General features: G+C 50.0%; 1 protein-coding gene across 1 annotated transcript in view; it reads right to left on the bottom strand.

Moving 5' to 3' along the window:
• The window catches only part of LOC122471180 (ATP-binding cassette sub-family A member 17-like), a 74,747-nt gene that overhangs the window by 37,889 nt on the left and 9,757 nt on the right, over nt 1-27,101 (bottom strand). Inside the window, exons 8-15 of the mRNA XM_043559470.1 lie at nt 18,990-19,163; nt 12,925-13,319; nt 12,395-12,538; nt 11,180-11,309; nt 8,080-8,234; nt 6,545-6,700; nt 6,211-6,421; nt 4,402-4,552 (exon numbers count right to left, since the gene is read on the bottom strand). Coding sequence (XP_043415405.1) covers nt 4,402-4,552; nt 6,211-6,421; nt 6,545-6,700; nt 8,080-8,234; nt 11,180-11,309; nt 12,395-12,538; nt 12,925-13,319; nt 18,990-19,163 — 1,516 coding nt within the window. The remainder of the gene's footprint in view (nt 1-4,401; nt 4,553-6,210; nt 6,422-6,544; nt 6,701-8,079; nt 8,235-11,179; nt 11,310-12,394; nt 12,539-12,924; nt 13,320-18,989; nt 19,164-27,101) is intronic.

Genomic DNA, 27,101 nt, shown 5'->3' on the forward strand with positions numbered 1-27,101 from the left:
CAAAATTGGAGCAAAGTTTTCACGTAGTGAGATGCCTTGTTCTCGTGTCAGTCAAGAGGTGATGTTACTTTTTTAAAAAATATTTTTAATGTTTATCTTCCAGAGAGAGACAGAATGTGAGTGGGGTAGGGGCAGAGAGAGAGGGAGACACAGAATCTGAAGCAGATTCCAGGCTCTAAGCTGCTAGTGCAGAGCCCGATGTGGGGCTCAAACTCACGAACTGTGAGATCATGACCTGAGCTGAAGTCGGACCCCCAACCGACTGAGCCACCCGGGTGCCCCAGGAGGTGGGCCTTTCCGTCACCCTACACAGTGCTCCTGCTGCCCCCTCCAGAAGGTTCCGTCTCCTCCCCGCAGATGACCAGTGTCTCTATTTCCACCACCAGAGGTTCCCCATACCCGGTCTTTGTCTTCACATAAGTGGAATCTTCGTCTACTTTGGGTCTGGTTTCCTCTATGCAACTTGTTTCTGAGGTTTGACCGTGTGGTTTGCGTGCATTGCTAGTGTATTATTGTTTACTGTGTGTCTCTGTGGGTGAGTGTTCACCAAAAACAATAAGCCCCAGTGTGAGTGCTGGTTCTCCTGCTGACCGACATTTGGGTGGATGTGATGGGGGTTGGGTCAGAGGAAGCCCACGGGCTCTGTCGTGGTTTCTCGGAGCCCTGGGCCACCGTGCCCGGGAGGATCACGTCCATGTGCTGCCCACTGGTCCCAGTTGGAAGGCTTTCCGGGAATCCCCTCTGAGGTCCCAGACCTGGGTTCGAAGCCGTCCTGGGATCCCCAGGTAGGTCCATTCGCCGGCTCGTAATTTTGCTAAAGGCTTTGTGTTCGTGTTCATGTGCCAGAGTTTTGCTACTGGAGACTCATGCCCTTAAACGGGTTGGGAGCTGCTCCTTTCTCTCTCTCTCTCTTTTTTTTAAATTTCCTCGGCGTTTGATGGGACCTGGCATTTTCTTTTCGGGAACGTTTGTCGTTGCAAATTTTATCTTGCCAGTAGATGCACGGTGATTCGTCCTCGTCTTTCCCACCTGGTGTCAGTTTTGGCGGATTGTGTTTTTCAAGGAATCAGCCTGTTGTATCCAAATCCAATTTGTCTGTGATCTTTTCTCCATGTCCCATCCTGACTGTGCAGTTGGTGTACAGAATGGTCTGTTCATTCCTGTGGCTGGTTCTTGTCTTTTCTTCTTTTTTTCTTTAATGGCTTTGGCGGAGGCTTGTCACTTTTATTAATATTTTTAATAAACAATGTCTGGCAATTTTAGATTTCTCGATTTTTTCTTTTGCTTCTTATTTCATCATTTGCTCTCCTCGTATTTATTATTTCTTTCCTTCTCTGTATTGAGCTTCCCCTCTCTCTCTCTCTCTCTTCCTTTTTTAGAGAGAGAGAGTGGAGGAGGAGCAGAGAAACAGAGAGAGAGAGAGAGAATCTTAAGCAGATTCTTAAGTGCTGAGCATGTGCTGAGCATGGAGCCAGATGTGGGGCTCGATATCACAACCGTGGGATCATAACCTGAGCCGAAATCAAGAGTCAGATGCTTAACTGAGCCACCCAAGCACCCCCCGAATCATTACTAATTCCTCTTTGACCCATAAGCTGTTCAGAAGTGTGGTGTTGCATTTCCAAATATTTGTGGATTTTCCAGGTATCGTTTTGTAATCAAGCGCTAATTTAACTCCGCCGCTTGTGTTTTGGGGAGGCTGGGTCATGGCTGAGGGCCTACGTGTGAGACAGGGATGCCAGGAAGACGGCAGAGTGGGAGGGACCCGGAATGTGCCCCTCCCCTGGCACGGCGTCAGCGCTGGCAGAATCTGTCTGATGTGCGTGCCACTGGAAGCTGTAGTCAGAGCCGTCAGGCAAGAAAAAAAGTAAAAAGCATCCAAACTGGAGAGGAAGAAGTACAATTATCTGTTTGCAGATGACATGATCTTATATGTAGAAAACTCTAAGATGCTACAAAAAAGCTGTTAGAACTAATAAGCAAATTCAGCAAAGTAGCAGGAGACAAAGTCAGCGCGCAAAAATCCATTGCATTTCTAAATACAATGAACAGATCTGAAAAGGAAATTATAAAAATAACCCCATTTCCTATAGGATCAAAAAAAAATTCTTAGGAATCAGCGTAATCAAGGAAGTCAAAGACTTTTACGATGAAAACTATAAAACGTTGCTGAAGGAAATGAAAGAAGTTGTAAATACATGGAAACACAGCCCCTGTTTACAGACTGGAAGACTTAATTTTGTTAAAATGTCAATACCAGCTGGAGAAATCTGCAGATCCAGTGCAGTCCCTACCAAAAAAGCAGTGATGTTGTTTGCAGACGTAGAAAATGCCATCCTCAAATTCATATGGAATCTCAAAGGACCCTGAATACCAAAACAATCTCAAAGGAGAACAAAACTGGAGGACTCACGCTCCCTGGCCATCTAAGAAGCGACAGCAATCCAAGCAGGGCAATATTGGCACAAAGGCAGACGGACGCATAGATGGAAAAGTACAGAGAGCCTAGAAATAAGTCCTCGCATTTATGGTCAAATGGTTTTCGACGAAGTTGCCAAGACCATTCAGTGAGGGGAAAAGGACAGTCTTTTCAACAGGTGGGGCTGGGAAAACTGGACATCCCCACGCAACAGCATGACATGGGACCCTACATAACACCACATACAAAAACTAACTCAAAATAGATCGAGGACCTAAACGTAAGACCTAAAATCGACTCTCAGGAGGAAACATGGGACAGAGCTTCATGACATGGGATCTGGCGGTAACTTCTTGGATGTGTCACCAAGGGCATGGTAACACAAGAAAAAAATGAGCAAATCAGATGTCATGAAAGTTAAAAAGCAACAACTGTGCAGCAAGAAACACTATCATCAGAGTAAAAAGGCAGCCCAGTGGGTTCGATCCCCACGTCGGGCTGTCTGCTGTCAGAGCAGAGCCTGCTTCAGATCCTCTGTCCTTCTCTCTCTCTGCCCCTCCCCTGCTCACACTCTGTCTCTCAAAAATAAATGAAACATTTAAAATAAAAAGACAACGCACTGGATGGAAGAGAATATTGCAAATGCTATATCTAATCAAGGATAATATCCAGAATATATAGAAAATTCCTACCACTCGACGCAAAGAACAACTCGATTCAAAAATGGGCAACAGGGGGCACCTGGCTCAGGTAGAAGAGCACGCAACTCTCGACCTCTGGGTCGTGAATTCGAGCCCCATGCTGGGTGTAGACATTACTGAATAAATAAAAGTTTTTTTTTTTAATGGGCAATAGACATTGCTTCAAAGAAGACCTATGAATGGCGAGGAAATATACACCAAAGAATGGGAAGCAGGGTCGTGAATGGATACTCGTACACCCATGTTCATGGCAGTATTATTCACAATAGCTAACATGTGGCAGCAACCCACATGTCCGCTATGGATAAAGAACGTGGGGTGTGTGTGTGTGTGTGTGTGTGTGTGTGTGTGTGTAAGGGAAAAATATTCAGCCTTAAGGAGGAGGAAAATTCTGCAAGACGCCACAACATTGAACCTTGAGGACACTGTGCTTAGTGATCTAAGCCAGTCACGAAAGGACAGATCCAAAAGCCAATGGGAAAGTGCATGCTGGCACTCCTAAGAGGCAGTGAGAGCAGTCCAGATCTTAGAGACAGAAAGTATATAACGGTGGGGGCCGGGGGCTGGGGAGAGGGTGGTGGGGAGTTCGGGTGCTCCTGGAAATGACCCAGTGGAGACAGGAGTTGATGGTGTGGATGGGCGGGGTGAGTCAAGCAGGTGCGTTCCTGAGAACGCAAGGTGGGTAGACCCGCAGCTGGGGCTGAAGGGTGAGCCTTCAGCAGGAAGGGGACACGTTCTGGGCTGTTAAGAGATGGAAGGAAGAAAGGAGCGAGTGTGGGCTTGTGTGGGAGTGAGACGGAGTTCTGGTTTGCTGGGTCTCGACTTCATAGTGAAGTAGGAGGTAAGATTCCTACTTGAGAACAACATGATGCAGAGGACGGGGTGTTGGGGGGGGGGGTGCCGGGAACCTATCCGGGGTCTGAAATAATTAAAGAAAACCAGGTAAAACCTTCATCTGAGCTCAGTCACCCAATAAAAGGGCCCCTGTAAAGCCATATTTAAGAATTTGACTTTAACCTGAAGGCTTCTGGGAGCCATCGAGGGCTTTAAAGGATGGAGGTGACATGATCAGAGCCCCATATTTTCAAGTGTGCTTAGGCTGGAGTGTGCTGTCTCTCCAGGAGGTACCAAAGGCCTGGGGGTCCAGACCCTCACAGAACAGAGAGCTCTTGTTGAGGACATGGCTCTGAACACTCCGTGCATGCACGCAGGCACTCCCGTGCACGCTCACAGGTACTCCCGTACACGCACACAGGTACTCCCGCCCCCTGGGGTCCGCACCTGGGCATGCTCTTTTTAGGAAGAATAAACGTTAATTCTTCTCCAATGCTGGACTGCAAAACCGCATTGGGTATGTGGTGATAAATCAGATGGGCAATCTTCTCTGTGCTACAGTGAGGTTTCTTCACTAAAGTCATGTAATATCCTGCACCTGAAACAACATTTCAAAGAGCCTGAAATAATCTTACTCTTTGTAGCTGCACTTACTTTTTCTGTAGGTCAGAAGGGGCGGCTCCCTGGGAACGTGGAGCTGGAGGGCCCCGTGGGGTGGAGTTGTTTTCACACAACGAACTGGCCTCTGAAGGCCGGTATTCTGGAGGGTCTGGCCTTCTCCTCCGTGACCGGAGGTGGTAATGACGGACTTAGCGATGCTGGCCGACGTGGCAGAGGGCTGTATGGAGGGCAGCTGACTTGGCAGAGGCCTTGCACATCAACGTGAAGAACAAGGCTACCTCTGTAATAATCACATCATGCTTTTGGCGTTTTGAACGTCCTTTCTGACACTAGTGACACTTGTTAGCGTGATGCTGGCGATGGGGCCACTCAACAAACATTTCTCAAGCCCTTGCGATGAGACAGGCACTGTTCTAGGTACTAGTCAGGAGTTCTTGCTCTCATGGGCCTTCATTAAAGGAGTGTGAGACAGACAGTAAGATACACGGGGAAAATGTATAGAGTATTAGTGACATGAGCCATGTGTCAAGAAAGACAGACATGGGATGGGGTGTGAAGGGTTGGGGAATGTGATTTAAAAAATTTTTTTTGTGTTTATTTTTGAGAGGGACAGAGCATGAATAGGGGAGGGGCAGAGAGAGAGACACACAGAATCCGAAGCAGGCTCCAGGTTCTGTGCTCACAGCTCAGAGCCTGACACGGGGCTTGAACTCATGAACTGTGAGATCATGTCCTGAGCCGAAGTCAGACACTCAACTGACTGAGCCACCCAGGTGCCCCCAGGGAGTATGATTTTAAACAGGGCACACCAGGCCAAGCACGGCCCGTGGGCCACCCCTAGGACTCTGGCTTTTGCTCTCGGTGGGAGGGGAGGTCACTGCAGGGCTGAGCCGAAGAGTGACAGGCTCATTCTGACAACAGAGCGGTGGGGGGGGGGGGGGGGGGGGGGGTTAGTGGTGGTGGTCAGCAGGCAGGTGTGGCAATCCAGGCCAGGAGAGGATGGAAGGCAGTCCAGGGTGCTAGACGGGCGTGGAGGTGAGGGGGGAAGGGAAGGCCCCCAGGGTTTGGGAACAGATAGGATATGGGCTCTGACAGACAGAGGGGTCAGTGAGCCTGCAAGGTTTTGGCCCAGATCCTAGAGGACATCGTCTGCCTGTGCTGTGGGCAGAGTGCGGGAGCCCGGGGCTGCACAGGGTTTGGACAAGCCTGCGGGAGCCGGGCAGCGTCCACGCACGGGGAGCTCAGGAAGGGGTCTGGGCTGGAGAGGGGATGACCGCAGGCTGGATGAGGTCACCCGGTCGGGGGCAGAGGAAGGATGGGGGCGGCAGTGACACAGGAGGCCGTGGGGTCCAGGAAAACAAGGGAGCCACTTGTAGAAACACCCCACACCTGTACAGGTGCTTCGCACATGCTGGCTCAGTCCTTGAGGAGCACGGTCCCTGAGTGTCCGCTTGTCACATCGGGAAAGGACGGTGGAAGAAGGATAAAACCCCTGGCCACGTGGGTGGAGAGGCCGTGAACCGACAGAACGGAACTCAGACGTCAGTGTCCTGCCTCCAGATCTGAGTCTGCTCCCGCGCCCCCTCCTCCCTTTCCGGCCCCGGCCGGCCGCGGGGCCCCGCCCGCCCCGCTCACCGTACTTCTGCTTGAGGAACAGCGAGGACCCGCAGCACTGAAGCTCCCCCTTGGCCATGATGGCCACGCGGTCCCCCAGCAGGTCGGCCTCGTCCATGAAGTGCGTGGTGAGCAGCACGGTGCGCTGGCTCTTGTGCTGCTGCAGCAGGTCCCAGATGGCCCTCCTGGAGACGGCGTCCATGCCCGAGGTGGGCTCGTCCAGCATCAGCACCTGCGGGCCGGGCCGAGGAGCCGGTGGCGGGGTGGCGGGGTGGCGGGGTGGCGGGGTGGCGGCGGCTCCCCGTGGCCGCCCGCCGTGCTGGGCGCCCCGCCCCGGGGCCTCCCGCCCGCCTACCTTGGAGCCCGCGATGAGGGCGATGCCGATGGACAGCTTGCGCCTCAGGCCCCCGCTCAGGCACCTGCTCAGGGAGTCCCGCTTGTCCTCCAGGCTGAGGGCGTGCAGCATCCACTGGACCTCTTCGGGGCACTTGAGGCGGGACAGGCCCTTCAGCTGAGACAGCGGGGGCAGGGACGTCAGCAGGGGCTCCCGGCCTTGGCGCCTCCTCCTTCCCTCCGCGTGCTGCGCCGGTGCCCTGACTTCCCTCCACGCCGCCCTGGTAGGGGCCCAGCTGTCCCACAGGCATTTTGCTACTACCTGCATAAACTGCACCCCAGAAACTTACTACCTCCGTGGAAAGGGATGGGCGCAAGGCTCTTGGGGTTTGAACCATGTGAATATGAGTCTCATCAGTACCAAGTACAGCAGCGTATGAAGGAAAGGATTATACCTCCTGACCAAGTGGGAGCCACCCCCCGGGATCCAGGGGACGTTCCACAGATGAGAAATCTAAGCGTTGCAAAGGCAAGAGTTTGGCTGGCTTTTCACCCAGTCAGTGGGAGGGGCCTCTACACCCTTGGAGGGATGCGTGTGTCCTCGTTATTCAGGGCTGTACCCTTGGGCCACACCTTAGTTTATGCTAATGAGCTGACTCCGACCGGCAGGCGCAGCTGGCCTGCCTAAGCTGCAGACTGAGTTCAGTCACCTGCTGCATGATTCCATCACTCAGGCCTATGTGATGAATCCCACCAGAAAAACTGGACACTTGGGGCCACCCGGGGGGGCTCAGTCAGTTAAGCGTCCAACTTCGGCTCAGGCCATGATCTCTCAGCTCTTGAGTTCGAGCCCGCGTCGGGCTCTGTGCTGACTGATCGGAGCCTGGAGCCTGCTTCGGATTCTGTGTCTCCCTGGCTCTCTGCCCCTCCCCCACTCACACTCTGTCTATCTCTCTCAAAAATAAATGAAAAAATTAAAAAAAATTTTTTTTTTTACGTTTATTTTTGAGACAGAGAGAGACAGAGTGTGAATGGGGGAGGGGCAGAGAGAGAGGGAGACACAGAACCGGAAGCAGGCTCCAGACTCTGAGCCATCAGCCCAGAGCCCGACGCGGGGCTCGAACTCACGGTCTGTGAGATCATGACCTGAGCTGAAGTCGGACGCTTAACCGACTGAGCCACCCAGGTGCCCCGAACATATTTTTTAAAAAATAGAAAAAAAACCCAAAAACTGGACACTGGAAGGTTAAGTGAGCTGCCCTCCTGCACAGCGACATGCCAGCAGGGTATGTGTCCTGAAGACACGGAAGCTCAGCATGTGGGACTCACCCAGACCTCACCCTGTGTGTATGTCTCTTCGTTCGGCTGGTCCCGACTTGTATCCTTTATAATCACCCTGCCCTAATGATAACCCTTGCCTCTCCTCCTCCGCGAATGGTTGGGGAACAGTGTCCAAAAGAGGTTTTAGGACCCTCTGAGGTTGGGGTCAGGGAGCCACAGCCTGTCTTCCCACCACCAGGACGCAGAGGAGCCACGGCCTGTCGCGCACAGACTCACCTGAGCATAGAAAGAGAGATGCTCCGCTACGGTGAGGTCATCAAACAGGATGTCGTGTTGGGGGCACCAGCCCACGCTCTTCCGGATCTCCGCCATATTGCGTGAAATTTCATATCCATTGATATACACACACCCACTTGAAGGGGGAATAAGACCTAGGAGCAAGGAGAAGACATATCCCAAGGTCACCTGCAGTCAGAGCACGCGGCGGAGCAAGGGCGTAAGGACACTCTCTGTTTGTTGGCGTGCAGGCCGCCTCTGCCTTGTCACGATTGGGAACATCCGAGGCGTAGATGATCTGTGACAGTGAGTGAGGATGTGTGGGGGCAGCGGAGGCAGGAGACCTCCTTCCTACGTCTGAGGAGCACCAGCCTGCCTCGGTGAAGAAGACACACACGGGTGCGTGTCATGCTTACACTGAGATGAGCATTAAGAGCTACTGTGGAAACGTGGTTCAGAACGATGGTGTTTGGGTTGTCTACTAGGTTTGAGCTGAGACCCATGACTGATTCCGTGTAAATTCCCAGTAAGCCCCAGGGAGCACGCGAATGATCGCACCCCCTGCCTGGTGCATGTGGGGATGTGTATACGGCTCATCTGTGTACTCTGTCTTTACTATCAGTTTCTTTAAAAACATTTTTTTAATGTTTATTTATTTTTGAGAGAGAAACAGAGAGCACAAGTGGGGTAGGGGCAGAGAGAGAGGGAGACACAGAATCTGAAGAAGGCTCTGGGCTCTGAGCTGTCAGCACAGAGCCTGACGCGGGGCCTGAACTCACAAGCCTTGAGATCAGGACCTGAGCCGAAGTCGGACGCTCAACTGGCTGAGCCACCCAGGCACCCCCTATTCTCATTTTCTTATTTTAAGTTGTATTTTTTCAGACTGAAAAAGGCCATAGATGTCTATTGCAACAGGGTTAAAGGAAGAAGGGCAAAGCAGACGAAGGTTATGCACATCCCAACCTGTAAACACGACCGCTGTTAACATTGTTTTGCATACTTCCGGCTGTGTTCTTACGTTCTTATGCGTACGCTGTCCCACATGCTAAGTTTCTAGCAAACTGGGAAATATAAATTCTGGTTCTTTTAACTGGCCTCTTCACAAAACAGTCTACTGAGGCCATTTCTCCACGTCAACGAGATCTATATAATTTGTGAAGGCTAACAGGATTTCATTGTTATGAATATACCCTGCGTATTTATTCACACCATGCTAGTAGGTATTTAGGTATTTAGGTAGTTTGCAGTGTTTCGTGAGTATGAACATGGATCTCAACTCTGCCTTCCTCCCCACACACTTTCTGACTCCAAACCAATGTCAGTAGATTCGGTGGCCAAGAGGGGACACAACTTTCAGGTTCTTGATACTTCCTGCCAAATTACCCACTGATGGCATTTTGGGATCTTTCATTTTGCCTGTGGACGATAAAGCATCGGTGACTGTTTGCGGTTGGGGGATGGGGAGGAAAACCAGTGATGCTTTCCACGTTAAATACGTAAGTCTTTTTATGTAGAGTTACAATACTAGAATAGCTCCTAGAATTTTTTTTTTCAAAACCCACATAGCTTTACTGGGTGGAGGAATGGGGTTTCAGATACAGAACAGGCCTGTGCCAACTTTGGGGCCTCCATGCACAGAAGCCCTTCAATGTTCAGTGTCCTGGGCCCTCAGCCAGGCTTTCCCTTCCCGGCTTAGCATCTTCAGGGCTATTCAGTCTCGCTCGGTGCCACTTTCTCCAGGCCGCGTTGGCCTTTTTTTCTGTGCCGTGTCACTGCCGGTAGAAATCCGTGGCTCACCTCTGAGAGGTCATTCGTGGTCCGCATTGTGGCAGGACTTGCAATTACGTCAATTCATTCATTCAGTCAGTCATTCGTTGAAAAGTATTTACCGCGTGGCTGTTCTTGGCCAAGCCCTGATCCAAGCACCACTGGCCAGAGGGAACAGAACAGATTCTCTGGAGAGAGGGATGGGGGAGACAGAGGTAGCACACATATACAGAAACCACTGCTGAGAACAGCAGAGAGGGAAGCACCCGGGAAGAGCGTGTGTGTGTCTGTGTGTGTGTATGGGGCAGGTGGCGGGGGAAACGGTTCACGTCTTTGTCTTTGAACAACACTAGGACCTTAGTCATGTGGCCTGGGGGTCTAGCTGGGTCACCCTGCAGGCGCTGAGGACCTCAAGTCCATACAGGAGGAGAGGCCTCTGGCATCAGCAATGCCTGCATCTGACAAGGACCCCCGTCTAGAGACAGTACTGCCCCCCAGTCCAGGAAACCTGCCGGCCTCAGTCCCCTGTCCTGACCCCCACAGAGCCTGTCCAGTGAGCGCCTGTGGGGCTGAGCCTCAGATCCTAAAATCCTGATGCGGGGGACGGGGCGTGGAGGGGGAGTGACCGACGGAACCTCAGACCAAGTTTCCCCTTTGCTGCTCGTCAGAATCTTCCAGAGAAGGTGCACAGCAGCCTGAGAGGGGAACCGAGGCAGCCTGCCTCTGAGATGCTGATAGTTTCTCTGGCAGGGTGGATGTCTGTGACTGCTTGGCTCTCAGAGCTCCTTGAAGCTCAGAAATGTGTCTTGTTGGTCTTGTACAGAACTTTACACAGGTTAAGGCTCCAAGAAATACATATTTGCAGAGTGAACAAGTTCTCAAACATCGCAGCCTATTGTTTTAGCTGACAGAATGTGAAATAACTATTTAGGCATCAAAATGATTGTGAAACCGAAGTAATTGTAGAATAATTGTCCAGGTCTCATCCTAACTGAGCCATCTCCCCCGCCCCCCCAATCAGAAGCAAATGGATGGATTTCATGGTTAGGAGATTAGTGGTGCCTCCCTGTACCGGAAGGTTCTATGTGGGAAGACACACATAGGGCAGGGCTCACAGCTCCTGGATAGCGTGTGAGATCAGAGTCTGCAGGCTGCAAGAGCCAAAGATTTCCTTTTCCTGCTACAAGGTCACGTGAACAGCCAGACAGGATACAGATGGCATAAAAACAAACAGCAAATGCTTCGTATTAAGACATCAGTGAGATCTAACGAGGGGAGATGGAACAGAATTTGGGGTCTGTTCCTCCTCGAGGGGCTGGCCCCGCACAGGTACCTGTGAGCACGTAGCACGTGGTGGTTTTGCCGGCTCCATTGTGTCCCAGGAGAGCAGTGATCTGCCCCTGGTACAGATTCAGGGTCAGGTCTTTGACTGCTACATGTTTATTCTTTCCTGTGTGATAGACCTGCGGAAAATTCAACGCGTGACTGACCGTGGAGCACGTGCACACATGTGGCGTTTGTGACGAACCTGTGACCCACCCCAAGTTCCCCTGCCAGCCCATCGGTGGGAATCCAAGTGGAAATCTAGAAGGGAGCCCTCTTTTCGGGGTTTAGCTGACCGGGGTGGAGGGGGCTGGTGAGGAGCCTGACGGGGGTGGGGCGCAGTCCTGGGGGTTCTCCCTGGTACCCGAGCCATGGAGGCCAGAGCTCGAGGACGAGGGGCTCAGAGCTTGGCAGGGAGATTTCTCCCTGCTTCTAGAACCACACCTTTCCCCGCATTACCTGGCTAAGCCCCCTCAGAAATCATGCCAGAACCGTGTGGCTGCAGACAGCCTGTTGTGCGAGCACAAAGGGAATCCCTGCTTGTGGAAGCAGCAGGCATGCCTGGAGGGAGCTGGAGCCATCCTGTCCAGGGCCAGGATGTGACGCCTCCTCCCCCTCCAGCTCCCACAGGCAGAGGAAGGCTGTGAGCGTGACAAGGCTGCGTTGTCAGTACAAGGAAACCGCCTCTCCTTGGGACTCATCGCATTTGAAGGACAGAAGGGGCCAAAGGAGAAAATGTGGGACATCCCCGGCATGGGGCTTGTGTCCAGGCGTCCCGTCGCGGCACTGCCTAGTCACGCGGGGCTCTGCGTGCAGGAAGGGATCAGCCAACGCTGGTGACAGGGAATTATGCCCCAGCTGGAAGCGGGCCCTGAGAGGTGGGGCTCCGAGTGGCTGGGTGTGTGAACCGTGGAGGATGGAAGTCAGCCAGCAAGTGGCTGAGTCCCAGGGTGTCCCAGGTGTCTCCAGGCAGGGGCGCTGGCAAGGCAGGGGTGAGGGGGGCGGGTTATTTCAAGAGAGATCATCCAGACCCTCCACCCTCCTCCACTTAGCTGCACCCCAGGAGACAGGGCACTTTACGTCAGGTTCCTCTTTTGAGGACAGCATTCCAGGAGGAAACGAAACCTCGGTCAGGAAATTGTGCCTCGTAACCCCCATCAACAATAAAACAGAAGCCTCTACGCCTGTTTCTTCAGTTCTCGGAAGGAGGTTTGTGAGCCGATACCTTGTAGAGATGCTGGATTTCAATCCCTTTCTTCAAATTGGTAGGCTCTTCCTGAATCAACTTGCTCTTCGGAGAGCTGTCCGGATCCACCACCTGGAGCACCGACTGCGTGAGGGGCACGGGCTGTCCACGCCAGTGGGATGGCTAGACAGAAAGGCAGCTGACATTAGCACGTGCGGGTGAGTCCACTGTCTGCTTCGGGAAGATAAATATTTCGGTAAACCAAGTTCTCCACATCCCTCCCCCTCCAGCCCCCAAGTTTCCTGGTCCCAAATATTTAGTGGTGCCTGGAGACGTCAAGCAGCTTGCTCGTGGACCCACTAACAACAAGCTGCTTTCTAGCCTGCAACTCGTGGTCCTGAGGACGGAGTGAGCGACGGGGACGCGCCCCGTCCAGGCTCGCGGCGTGCCGGGAGGCTCCCTGTGGCCGAGGCCTGGAGAAGTACCGGGCGGGCGCTTGTCCACACTCTGGGAAGGGCCAGCAGGGCGGCCGCGCAGAGGCCCAGAGCGAGTGCCCGTGCACGTCAGACAGGGTCACCCCCTTCACAACGGGGCCGCTGGCGGGGCGTTAATCGTGCTCCCCTGGTGACCGCAAGCTGATAGGTTCCGGGGTGAATCCGGCTGAGAGGACCCAACTTAGGTGTCCTGGGGTTTGGGATTTCATTGGGGACACCGCCACGACGGGCGAGGGTATCGGGGGGAGGCCGTGGACGGTCTGCGTCGGTCTGCAGGGCGGCGGCGCCCGCACTCACCATGACGAAGAAGTACCAGGGCTTGGGCACACCATGCTCGCCCGGGAGGACGGCCTCCACGTACCCGGCCACCGCGCCGTACAAGACGGAGTCCAGCAGAAGCATCAGCAGCACCTGGCAGAAGTTAAACTCCCCGCTGAAGCCGCCCACGTTCTTCCACTGCAGGCCTGTGCCTGCCCGGAGAAAGGGCCGCAGTCAGCACCCGGACGGCAGGACGTCCCGCTCCCGCCGCCCGCAGGCCTGCAGAGTTGATGTCTGGGGCGCCAGGGGACGAACGCAAGGCAGAGGAGGGGGGCAAGCTAGAGCTGTGAGTGTCTCCCACACAACAAAACATTTTCAGTATTACCAGAAGGTGGTAGTGTTTTCAATGGCACCGAATAGGGACGCCGTCATCCAAGACGCCTCCCCGCTTCCGCACCTGTTACCCGGCTTGTCCGCCGGGCTAATTCTCACCTGAAGTGAGGGCTGCCCAGGGGTCTCCTTACCCTGCACCCCTCCCCCGTTCGGGTTATGTGCCCATCCCCCCGGCACCCTGAGCTAACTGTGATCGGAGAGGGTAGGGCTCTGTGCTGTGAACCTGCCCGAGTTACTGTTCACCCATCACTGTATCTGCAGCGTCTGCCCCGGGGCCCCGCGTGCTGTGGGCGATCACACATCCCTGTTCCACAAATACAGGAAGGTACCGAGGAGTTGGCTTGGGACCAGGTCCTGGGCGCGTAGGGAGGAAAGTAGCCTGTGTGGCGCCCAGTGTCTAATCTGGGTGCAAGTGGCCGAGGCTTCTCACTGAAAGCATCCGACATACTGAGTGTCCGCCAGCAGGCTCGCGGTGGTGGGAACCAGCAACGCCGAGGGAGAGATTCGAGTGCGGGCGGGCGAGCGTACAGACGGGCTAGATCGCTGTTCCTCAGACTTCAAAGTGCTTGCTGAGCACCTGAGGTTCTGTTCCCATTCGGCACGTCAGGGCCCCCCACGCCCCACCCCAGGAACCTGGGCTGAGCTGAGCTGCCGTGGGGAGAAGGGCCAGGTGGCCTCTGAGGCCCTTCCTGGCAGGCGATCCCACAACTGGTCCACACGAGAGCGTCGCCTTCCACCGCGCCTGACAATCAGATCTCGCAGGGCTCAGGGCGGACTCCAAGGCTGCGGTGGACACTGAGCCCACGTGGTTCTCGAGAGCAGGTGCATCCTCTCGCAGCGCTAGTCTGCCCCGACGTCAGATCCACCCCCTTTACGGTCATTTAGTTTGCGTCTTGTTTAAGAAATCTTTCCCGCTTCGAGGATAGGAGTGTTCTCTTTTATATCATCATCGCCAAGAGCGTTACAGAGTTTTGACGCTGGAATTGACCCCTGTGGGTGCTGTGATTTGCGGGTCCGGTTTCAACTTCCCCAGAAGGTCCTCCCGTCCCTGCAGCACCATTTACTGACCCCCACTGCCGGGGGTCGGCGTCACTGCCGACCTTCACCCGTGCCTTTGGCTTTGGGTTTTCTGTTCTATCAGTCTTTTTGTCAGTCTTAATTATGATTGCTCTCTGATAGATCATCATGTCCGGAAAAAACAAGGTTTCCCATCTTGCTCTTCCTGAAGCGGTTTTGGCCATTCTTGCCTCTCTGTACTTCCGTTTAAATTTGAGGGGGTGGCTGGGTGGCTTAGTCGGTTGAGCGTCCAACTTCGGCTCAGGTCATGATCTCACAGTCCGTGAGTTTGAGCCGGGCATCGGGCTGTGTGCTGACAGCTCAGAGCCTGGAGTCTGCTTCCGATTCTGTGTCTCCCTCTCTCTCTGACCCTCCCCTGTTCATGCTCTGTCTCTCTCTGTCTCAAAAATAAATAAACATTAAAATTTTTTGGGGGGGGGCGCCTGGGTGGCGCAGTCGGTTAAGCGTCCGACTTCAGCCAGGTCACGATCTCGCGGTCCGTGAGTTCGAGCCCCGCGTCAGGCTCTGGGCTGATGGCTCAGAGCCTGGAGCCTGTTTCCGATTCTGTGTCTCCCTCTCTCTCTGCCCCTCCCCCGTTCATGCTCTGTCTCTCTCTGTCCCAAAAATAAATAAACGTTGAAAAAAAAATTTAAAAAAAAAAATTTTTTTTTTTTAATTTGAGGGGGCACCTGGGTGACTCAGTCGTTTGAGCGTCCGACTTTGGCTCAGGTCTAGAGTTTGGATCAGGTAGGGGTTAGCTGTGACTTCCTCCCACGATTTATCTAATTATATTCAGGAAGAAGGTGAGTGCGGGAGGGGTCTGCGCCATGTCCGTTCCATCTAGAGTGTTCTGAACAGGGTGTGCCCGTCCTGCGCCCCGACTTCCAGCCCCCACGCCGTGGAGGTGGGCGTATGACCAAAGTCCTCTCTTCTTTTATGCCGCTTTTGGACTCAGCCAACCTTTCGTTACTCTTTCTTCTATTAAGTTTAAAAGTTACCCACTGCTTCTGGCCTGCTTGGCTCAGTAATGAATCACCAGGTCTGCTTTATGTTGCAAAGTCTAAACTTAATTATCTTTACTCTCCTTCCGGAAGGTATTTACTCCCTTTGGGTTCTGACATGATCCCCTCTAAAGCCCCTCCTATACACTTTAATTTTACCTGTTAAAAAAATTTTACCTGTTAAAAAAATAAAGAATAAAAACCTAAGGGAGGGCACCTGCATGGCTCAGTCAGTTGAGCATCCGACTCTTGATTTCAGCTCAGGTCATGATCCCATGGTTGTGGGATCGAGCTCTCGAGCTCCGTGTCAGGCTCTGAGCTGAGCCTGGAGCCTGCTTAAGGTTCTCTCTGCCCCTCTCCCCCACTTGCATGCACGCGCTCTTTCTCTCTCTAAAAAAACCCAAAAAACAAAAACCTAGGGGCGCCTGGGTGGCTCCGTCGCTTAAGCGTCTGACTTCGACTCAGGTCATGACCTCACAGTTTGTGGGTTTGAGCTGGGCACTGGGCTGCGTGCTGACAGCTCAGAGCCCGGAGCCTGCTTCCGATTCTGTGTCTCCCCCTCTCCCTGCCCCTCCTCCACTTGCGTGCACGCACACACACTCTCTCTGCGTCAGAAATGGATAAACATTAAAAAATTAAAAAAAATAAAACCTAAAGGAATCTCCGTTGCCGCCGCCGCCACTGCTGCTGCTGTTGTTGTAGTTATTTTACACAACCCGTGTATGAAGCCACTGTCTTCAGGCCCCCACCGTGGCTCTGCTGAGAAGCAGTTTTTCTTTTGGCTCCCCAGGCCACTTTTAAGATTTTTCTCTTGCCATCTGCTGCGCTCCGCTGTACGCTGATGTGCCTAGCGTAGATTTCTTATTACTCTCGTCTGGGATTTGCTGGGCTTCCTGACATTGAGTTTGGGGACAGATCTGGGCACCCTCTTTTCAGATGCATTTCCTCTGCCCCTTCTCTCGTTTCCTGCCGGATCTCTGCTTAAATGGAGGCAAAACACTCTTCCCTGCGTCAGTTTTCAGCTCTCCTGCCATTTTAAAATCCTTTTGGTCCTCGTTGCTGCCTTCTGCGTGGTTTCTTCTCACCTCCTTCCAGGTCATAATTCTCCCTCCGCTGTTTTGAATCTACTGGTAACCCATCCACGAAGTTTGCTCCTTGGTTGGTCGTATTTTGTATTTCCCCCAAGGAGTATTGCGTCCTCATTGCTTGCAGATATTTTCAAACCTGCCTTATGAAAAGAAAAACCCATCGCGAGCATTATTGTTTTATAATCTGTGATTTGATAATACCAAAATGTGAGGACTTTGTGAATCTGTTTTCACTTTGTCTTGTTTCTGTTGGTTCCTGTCCATGGCTGTTTATTTCCTTATGTTTTTCACTGCCTTGTACTTGAAAACCTGTGAGGCTTTGCCTGTGAGGCCAGCTCTGCCGGGCACCTGGGCTGCTGCTTGAGGGTCCCTGGACTGCCCCTGCAGGGTGATCCGGGCTGCAGCTCCAACAGAGAACCAGCTTGTAACAGGCTCGCAGGGGCAATTTTCTCCTTTGTTTTTCTTTCACGATACAGCCAGCACCGCGGCACCTTCCCCAAGGCCGTCTCGTGTATCAGGGGTTGGTATAAGGACACAGGGATGTACTTCCCTGCCCCGCCCCCTTCACGAAAGCTGTCACCTCAGCTGCCGGGCGTGCTGCAGCCAACGGGCTTTCAGCTGTCAGCCTCCTCACAGCCTTTTCTGGGTGGTCCACACCCAGTGACTGCAGGAGGCAGAGGCGTGGGAGCGGGGCCATCTCAGCCCACCCAGGATGCCCACCCAGGATGCTCGGACCCCCACGGCTGTCAGGACCGCATTGTAGCCCTGCCGAGTGTCGTTTCAGTCTCTCCCCGAGAGAATCCCAGCGTGGGAACAAACCCACAAGCTCATCCAGCCCAACTGCTCACCCAAGTTCCCCCCGCTTTCAAAAGAGGGGGTCTGTAAAATTCCCCTATTCACTCACTAACATGGAAGAAATCGGAGGTACCATTTTTTATGTTTATTTATTTATTTTGAGAGAGAGAGAGAGTGTGCACATGAGAGTGGGGGGGAGGGGCGGAGAGAGAGGGACAGAGAGAGAATCGCAAACAGGCTCTGCCTGCTGAGCGCTGAGCCCAGCATGCAGCTTGATCTCACCAACCTTGATCTCATGAACCATGATATCACGACCTGAGCTGAAATCAAGAGTCGGACGCTTAACAGACTGAGCCACCCAGGTGCTCCCGGAGCTACCGTTTTAAACCTACTTTTCCCCCGTTGTCGTTTGCAAAGTGTGGTCTCGTCACTGCTTTGTTAAAGAAAACCACTCACCTGCAATGAATTCTGGTCAACTTGACACCCTCCATTATATTTTAAGCATCCTTCACCCATTTAGACCATCCCAACCTAAAGACATTTATTGATAGATAGTGCCTCTGAGCAGGTTGTTGAAGGTAATCCCAACTGCCCTAAGAGGACGCATAACCTAGGTCCCACATATAATTCCTATCCCTGCTGCTGCTAAGCCAAGCCGTAGTGTCTGGAACCAGGACTCTGGTGATAAAAGCCAACACTGAGCAACGAAGACACTTGCTGGAGTGTTCACAGCAGATCACCTTCGTGCTGCGGAAATGTAGGACGGTCTCATGCAGAAAGCCTACTGAGGCCAACTGGTCCCTACATTTTGATATGCTAGCTGCAATCTTCTGCTGTGACTGCTGGCATTCGGAAGGATCCTTCCGACCCCAGAACGTAAGACAGATGAAAACTTGGGGGTGCACTTCCACAGGTGGGAGTTGGAAGTAGGACACCATTGATGGGAAGTCCCCTAGATGGACCCTGAAGGCTGTGAGCCTCGAACATGACGTATGTAGATAGCACTCCATTTATCCATAAAATTCTGAAAGTGTGAACCAAATCGAATCATGACTCTGTATCTCTTTTTTTTTAATTTTTAATGTTTTAATTTATTTTTGAGAGAGAGAGAGAGACAACAAGCAGGGGAGGGGCAGAGAGAGAGGGAGACACAGAACCCAAAGCAGGCTGCAGGCTCTGAGCTGTCAGCACAGAGCCCAATGTGGGGCTCGAACTCACGGACCATGAGATCATGACCTGAGCTGAAGTCGGACGCTTAACCGACGGAGCCACCCAGGCACACCATAACTCTGTATCTTTTATATCTGTACGACTGCATGGTCATATCATCTCCTAAATCATTAATACGCTTTAGTTTTGCTCCCAAACCACACTGTGAGCTGTGTGGTGTGAAAGTGTCCTACAACCTACTGTAGCTTCGAGCAGGTCGGAAACGCTCAGGACGCCGAATGAAGAGTGCAGTGAGGCTCTCATGGGAACTCAGGTCACTCTGCCCGTCAGCGGTGACAGGGCATTGAGGCAGCGTCCCTTGGAGAAAGGTGGGACTCACCTCTTATCTCAAATATGGAGATAAATCGCACTCCCAGTGCCATGGCGACATTCGAGAGCAGGCAAAAGCCAATCTTTTGGAAGTGGGTCCTCTGGGAGTAGCTGAAAGTGAGGTACAGGTATGGGAGGTAGGTGAGGAAGAAGATGATTCCTCCCGAGGCAGTGGCTACGTGGGCTGCGGGAAGAAACGAGAAGGGTTTTGTCACTGATGCACCACGTGCGACACAAGCCCCTTCCCGCCACGGCAGGGCGGGGGTGGGGACTGTGGGGGCCTCGGCATCTCCAAGAGAAGCCGTCTTTTCAGGAATTTTGCACTTTCGCTATCAAAAGACCAAGGGCATCTGTGGCACTTAAAACACAAATCCATCCGGGGGCGCCTGGGTGGTTCAGTTGGTTAAGCGTCTGACTTCGGCTCAGGTCACGATCTCGCGGTTTGTGAGTCCAAGCCCCGCGTCGGGCCCTGTGCTGACAGCTTAGAGCCTGGAACCTGCTTCAGATTCTGTGTCTCCCTCTCCCTCTGCCCCTCCCCTGCTTCTGCTCTGTCTTTCTCTGTCTCTCAATAATAAATGTTAAAAAAATAAAAAAATAAAAAAAACCCAACACGAATCCATCTGTCCGTGAAGGCACAATGTCTAACTGCCCAAGACGGCACTGACACCATCCCTCACGGTACAGACCTCCTCTGGGCAGTGGGACATGATGTAGCACCGGGACCCGCGCATTCTCTATAGACTCTTCCATAACCCCCGTGCTCTCCCTGTTTTACAGGGGAGGAAACTGAGCTTTAGCCACATGGAATAAATGTGCCCTGTGGCATGGAGCTAGTAAATTATGGGTCAAGGACTCGAGTTTTTCCAGGTTCTTGGCATGGTGGCTCCAGATTGGGAGAGAAGGCCAATCCAGCTGGAGCGTGGGACAGGAGCTCAGGTTGAGTGCAGGCGTTTGACTTCCGGGAAGTGGAGAGAACAGGGAACCCGTCCTAAAAGTTGCATAGGTAATGGAAAAAGCCCCCATTGAGACAGCAGTGGGCCCTTCACCGAACCTGGCTGACCTTGGATCTTGTATAACTTGACTCAGTTTCTTCTTTTGTAAATGGTGTCAATCATTGCTAGGATTTACTAAGCTCTTACCACGCATCAAGTGTTGTCAGCATTTGACGTGCAATACCCTACCTGATCCTTCTAACTAAGTTGTAAATACTGTTATTTTCCAGTCTCACAGAAGGGAAAACGCATGCACAGTCTGTTAACTTGCTCAAGGTCAGGGTCCACACGAGGGTGCAAAACCGGCCCTCTGAGGCCAGAGCAAGAACTTCCAGCCTCAGTGAAGAAGGGAGAAGGGCTGCGTCCACTGGAGGGTTGGGAAAAGGTTTGAAATTGCTGATCCGGAGAGGTGCGGGTCAAAGTGACAAAGGAATGTGGGTGGTCTGCAGGGCGGTGGCCAGCAAATCTGTGAACCAGAGGCCTAAATAAAGAGACTGGTCCACACAGGGGAGAGTGTTTCTCCGGCCAGGTTCTGCTGCAGAGTAAGCGGGGAGCTGGGTGTGACCAGGGCTGAGGATTTGCGATACGAGTTCAACAGAGAGCCGGTGGGTATACGTCAGAGGAGTCAAAGTAGGGACGGGCCAGGGGCTCCGAGCGGGGCGAGGCACACGATGGGGTGATGGGTAGTGACAAAACACTGGGGCCAATGGATCAGACGTCTTGATGGGGGTCAAAGAATTACTGGGGGAGGTGGGTGCAAGACGGGGGAGCTAAACAAAGACATGGGGGGTCAAGAGTGGGGTTGTTGAGGCTGAGATTCTGGCCACCACACAGGTGTTGGCTCCGGTTTAGGGGATGCCCGTGGGAGCGTGGGAGCACCGATGTGGGGTGGCACAGGGTCACTGGGAGAGCAAGCCAGGGTCTGAGGGGAGATGAGGCGGGACCAACAACCATGAATGTGGGCAAGGACAGGGGGCAGCAGAGGCTTCGGTAAGAGGTAGAGTGTGGTTTGCTCACATGACAATCTCCTCTTCAAAGGGGCCGGGCGGGGCGGGAGGCACGATCTAGAGGGCAGCCAGGAGCCAGGACGTGCCTTCCTGCCTGTGGTGGTAACAGGGTGTGATGGATGGCGGCTCTAGCCACCTCCAGGGGCTGCTAGTGAGGCATTTCCTGGGGCACCGTTATAAATCACGATTGTTACGTGATCAAGGGTTTTTATATTTTACATATTTCAACCCATTGCAAGCATTATTCTTTTTTAAAAAAGATTTTTAATGTTTATTTTTGAGAGACAGAGCGTGAGCAGGGGAGGGGCAGAGAGAGAGGGAGACACAGCCTCCAAAGCAGGCTCCAGGCTCTGAGCTGTCAGCACAGAGCTCAAAGAGGGGCTCAAACTCACAACCATGAGATCATGACCTGAGCCAAAGTTGGATGCTTAACCGACTGAGCTACCCAGGCTCCCTGAAACACTATGTTTTAAAAGCACTTGAAGTAATTCCTTTCTTTGTGAAGTGATTCTTTTCAAGCCCCCCAACTTGAAAACATTTATTTCTGTTGGTTTTCAATGTTGAGAAGTTGCTTCAATAATTTCGTTTCTCACTTCACTATTTTTCCAGTTGTTTATGTGCTGCGGTGGGCAGAATAAAGGCTTCCCAGGGATGTCCAATCCTAACCCCCGAAAGCCGTAACATTAAGGTGTGACTTTACAGAGCCCGAGGGACTTTGTGGAGGTGATTGAGAATCTTGAGATGAGTTTATTCTGGATTATCTGGGTGGGTCCAACGCCACGGGCCCTAAGGAAAGGGAGTTAGGAATGCCAGAGTGAGGGGAGGTGATGGAATCAGAAGTCAGAAGGAGCTAGAGCACCCAAGACTGAGGAAGGAGCCATGAGCCCCCAAATGCAGGCATCGGGAAGGGTTCTCATTCTCCCCTCGTGTCTCCAGAAAGAACACAGCCCTGAGGAAGTCTTGATGCTTTAGCCCAGAGAAATGCATTTCAGACTTGGCTGTAAGATGATGAATATGTGCTATTTTTAGCCACTCAGTATGCAGTAAGCTGTTACCTCAGCAACAGGAAAGTAACACGCATAGTTTAGTCAAAACTATGTAATAATTAACCTTACACTTATAACAACCAAGTTTAAATAATACCACTTACCTTCAGTACCATACACTCTGCTCACAGACATCTCTGTCCTCCCCCTTTTAAACTGTTATTGTGACAGATCATATCTTCATCTGTTAGGTGCCCATTAATGCAGATTCATGAATATTTTCATGCACTTGCTTATAAATCATATAGGAGAGAGAAGATGATTTACAAACCAAAAGGACAGTGATGCTGGCTTAAGGTGTCTTCACCAGTTGGTGGTCTGTATTTCTTCTTATGGCTTCAAGTTACTGTCTGGAGGCTTTTCATTTCTGCCCAAAAAACTCCCTTTGTCAATTTTTGTAGGGCAAGTCCATCAGTAACAATGGACACTCTCTGCTTCTGTTTGTCCGAAAATGTCTCAATTTCACCTTCATTCTCAAGGGGTTTTGCCAGGTATAGAATTCCTGGTTGAATTTTAACCCCCTCGGGATTTAAAATGTCATCTCACTAACTTCTGAACTCTGTAGTTTCTGAAGAGAAATCAGCTATTGATATCACCAAGGTTCACTTGTACACGAGGAGCCTCTTCTTGATGCCTTCACAAATGCTCTTTTTGACTTTGGGTTTTGACAATCTGAATGACTCTTGGTGTGGATCTCTTTGAGCTTATCCTGCTTGGAGTTCACTGAGATTCTTGGGTTTGTAGATTCATGTCTTTCATCAAATTGGGGTTGTTTTCAGTCATTATTTCTTTAAATATTTCTTTCTGGTGGTTTTTTTTCCCCCCTTTCTCTTTTTTTATTCTGGGAATCCAGTAATATATATATTAGTACACTGGATGGTGCCCCATAGGCCCCTCGCATTCTGTTCCAACAAAGAAAATCCCAGGACCATAATGACTTCACTTGTGAATTCTACCAAACATTTAAAGAAGAATGAACATCAATTCCTCTCAAAGTCTAGACCAATAAACACCAGTGGAATAGCCCAGAAACAATCCCTCACGTACATGATCAATTCTTTTTCTTTTTTTAATTTTAATGTTTATTTATTTTTTGAGAGAGAGGGAGACACAGAACCCAAAGCAGGCTCCAGGCTCTGAACTGTCAGCACAGAGCCCAACGTGGGGCTCAAACTCACAGACTGTGAGATCATGACCTGAGAGTAAGTTGGACACTTAACCAACTGAGCCACCCAGGTGCCCCATGATCAATTCATTTTCAATTGATGCTAAAGCTGTTCAATGGGGGAAGAGTAGCTTTTTTTATTTTTATTTTTTATTTTTATTTTTGAGAGACAGGGTGAGACAAAGTGAGAGTGGGGGAGGGGCAGAGAGAGAGGGAGACACAGGATTGGAAACAGGCTCCAGGCTCTGAGCTGTCAGCACAGAGCCTGACTCAGGGCTCGAACCCACAGACTGTGAGATCATGACCTGAGCTGAAGTTGGACGCTCAACCAACTGAGCCACCCAGGTGCCCCAAAGAGTAGCTTTTCAACAAATGGTGTTGGGAAAACTGGATATCTACATGCAAAAGAATGAAGTTGGACCCTGATCTTAGACAATATGCAAAAATTAACTCAAAATGGATCAACGTTCTAAACATAAGAGTTAAACCTATAAAACTCTTAGAAGAAACCTTGGGAGAAATCTTCATAACCTTGGGTTTGGCACTGGTTTCTTAGTATAAGGACAAAAGCATAGGCAACAAAAGAAAAAAGAGATAAAGTATACTTTAACAAAATTTAAAATTTTTGTGCATCAAAAGACACTATCAAGACAGTAAAAAGACAACCCATGGAATGGGAGAAAATATTTGCAAATCATATCTGAAGAAAGATTAATATTCAAAGTCCATAAGTAACTCATACAATTCAGCACCAACAGAACAAACCATGCAAGTGAAAAATGGGCAAAAGACTTGAACAGGTATTTCTCAAAAAAAAAAAAAAAAAAAAAAGAGCCCTTATGTACTGCTGTGCAAATGTAAAATGTTGCACCTTCTGCAAAAAACAGTTTGCTACTTCCTCAAAAAGTTCCTCAAAAAGTTAAATAGGATTATCATCCAGCATCTACACTCCTAGATGTATGCCCAAAGGAATTGAAAGTAAACTCAAACAGACACTTGTGCACAAATGTTCACAACAGCATTGTTCACATTAGCCAAAAGGTGGAAACAACCCAGTTTCCATCAACAGATGAAAAGATAACCAAACGTGGTCTGTCCATATTATGGAATAGGATTCAGCCATCTAAGGAATGAAGTGAGGTAGGAGTCCAAGTGCCTATCTGGTTGTCCCAGCACCATTTGTTAAAGAAACTGTTCTTTTTCCATTACATGGTCATGGCACCCTTGTCAAAATCAATTGCCTATTAGATGTATGGGCTTATTTCTAGACACTCAATTCTGTTCCATCAGTCTATCTATGTTCATGCCAGTACCACACTGTTTTGATCCCTACAGCTTTGTAGTAAGTTTGAAAACCAGGAAGTGTGAGTCCTCTAACTTTGTTATTCTTTTTTGAAATTGTTTTGGCTTTTCAAGGCCCATTGCCATTCCATGTGAATTTTATGATCATCTTGTCCATTTACGAGAAAAAGGAAGCTGGGATTTTAATAGGATCTGAATAGAATCTGTAGATCAATCTGGGGGAATAGGGCCATTTTAACAATACTAAGTCTTCCAATCCATGAACATGGGATGTCTTTCCAATAAGTCATCTTTGATTTCTTTTACCAAGTCTCTTATCTCTGTGGTCAGAATTATTCCTGAGTATTTTATTTTGGATGGCATTTTAAGTGGAATTGTTTTCTCGATTTCCTTTTGGGGATGGTTACTGTGCGTGTATAGAAACACAACTGATTTTTGCGTGTTGACCTTGTATCTTGCAAATTTGCTGAATTCATTTGTTTCTGGATTCAGATTCGCTGGATTCAAAGTTCTTTTTGTGGATTCTTTAGGATTTTCTCTGTATAAGATCATGTCACGTTTGAATAGAGAGAGTTTTGCTTCTTCCTCTCCAGTTACATGTCTTTGGTTTCTTTTTTCTTCTTAATTGCTCCAGCTAGAACTTCCAGTACAGTGTTGAATAACAGAGGGGAAAGTGGGCATCCTTATCTTGTTCCTGATCTTAGGGGGAATATTTTCAATTATTCACCATTGAATATGATGTTAGTTGTGGGGTTTTCGTAAATGCTCACTATTGGTTGAGATACTTCCTTTAAATTTTAGTTTGTTAAAATTTTTTATCATGAAAAGTACTGGGTTTTGTCACATGCTTTTTCATTATTTTTCATATGTTGAATTATTCTTCCATTCTTGGGATAAACCCACTTGGCATAGTGTGTAATCATTCTAATATACTGTTGGATTTAGTTTGCTAGTGTTTTGTTGATGATTTTTCCATCTCTGTATTCATAAGGAATTTTAGTCTGTAGTTTTTTTTGGTCTGATGTCTTTTCCAGCTTTGGTATCAAGGCAACGCTGGCCTGTAGAATGAGTTTGGAATATTTTTGTTTTTATTTTTAGTTGTAGTTTAGTTTAATTTAGTTTAATTTACTTATGTTGGATGCAAGTCTCTTATGATATGTAGTACTTGCAGATGTTTTCTCCCAGTCTGTGGTTGTCTTTTCACTTTCTTGATGGTATCCTTTGAAGCACAAAGTTTTTAACATTGAGGAAATCCAATTTATCCATCTGCTTTTTTATGATTTATGCTTTTGGTGTCATGTCTAAGAAATCACCACCTAACCCCAGATCACAAAGATTTATGCCTGTATTTTCTTTTCAGGATTTTGTAGTTTTAACTCTTATATTTGGAGTTACAATCCATATTGAGTTGATTTTGTGCATGATGTGATGTAGGGTCCAACTTCATCTTTTGCACATGGATATCCAGCTATCCCAGCACCCTTTGCTGAAAAGACTGTTCCTTATTCCTTGCCTGTTGAATTGTCTCAGCCCCTTCATCAAAAAGCAATTGGTCGTAGACTCTGAGTTGCGTAAGTATATATTTGCCTTCACTTGGGACTGTTTCCTACTCTGGTCCTGCTTTATTGTGCTTCTGACCTCATTGGTTGTGTCTTTTATTTCCAGCCTGTGCTTATTTCTTGTGTGTGAACGCAAGCTCAATTTTGGGGGTTTCAACCTTCTGTACCACATTAACCTTAGCTTTTGAGCATCCTTTTGATAGTTATGCTCTAAGGTATCCACGTAACTCTCTTCCTTGACCATCCCTCCTGCCATGCTTGCCCTTGAGCTATTGAGGGATAGTGGGACACTAGGTAGAGAATTTGAATGAGGAGATAGTGTCCAAGCCCAGTCAGCCTCCCAAAGAACCCACCCCCATCTTGGCAGGGTCCATATTTTCCAGGGCCCACATATTAGAACATGGTATCTGATGTCAAATATTCACCAATGTAAACAATAAATTGCCTGGCTTCGTTTATACCACATTTTTATTTTTTCCCAAATTCTTTTAAGCCTTTTTGTTGTTGTTACCACCTGCTGGACCCGTCCTCCATTCATGTTTTTACCTCCGTCTCTCTATTTGAATCAGGACTCAGTTATCCCACACTCTGACTTTGACTCCATTTCCTGTTATTTTTGTCTCTAGTAGTTCAGCGACTCTACCAACCGTTTTAGAGGTAACACCCCTCTGACAGGACCAAAGTCCCAGGAATTCCTCTCTTACTGTGGTGTCTTATAAGCTACCCTATCATTGTGCCCAACTCACAATCAAGACCTGGAAACCTGTCTGCACTGGATGTCTTACCCTTCATTTCCTTCCACATTGGGACTTACCATTTGCTTCCATTTGAAATGACATTTAGAAGCCAAATGAGGCATAAAGATATACGTATACAGAGACAGTTCCCTAAGCCTTCAATGGGGAATGGAACTGCTCTACTGCTAAAGTAACCATAGAGGTGAAAACTTGGCTTTGGAGAAATAATAATTAATGACGCACGTAACTGGAATAGCAATGCTACCAGAAAAAGAAGTCACACACACACTCCCCGACTGAGAATTTTATCAGGA

Source organism: Prionailurus bengalensis, chromosome E3 (assembly GCF_016509475.1).
Source record: "Prionailurus bengalensis isolate Pbe53 chromosome E3, Fcat_Pben_1.1_paternal_pri, whole genome shotgun sequence".
Taxonomy (NCBI): domain Eukaryota; kingdom Metazoa; phylum Chordata; class Mammalia; order Carnivora; family Felidae; genus Prionailurus; species Prionailurus bengalensis.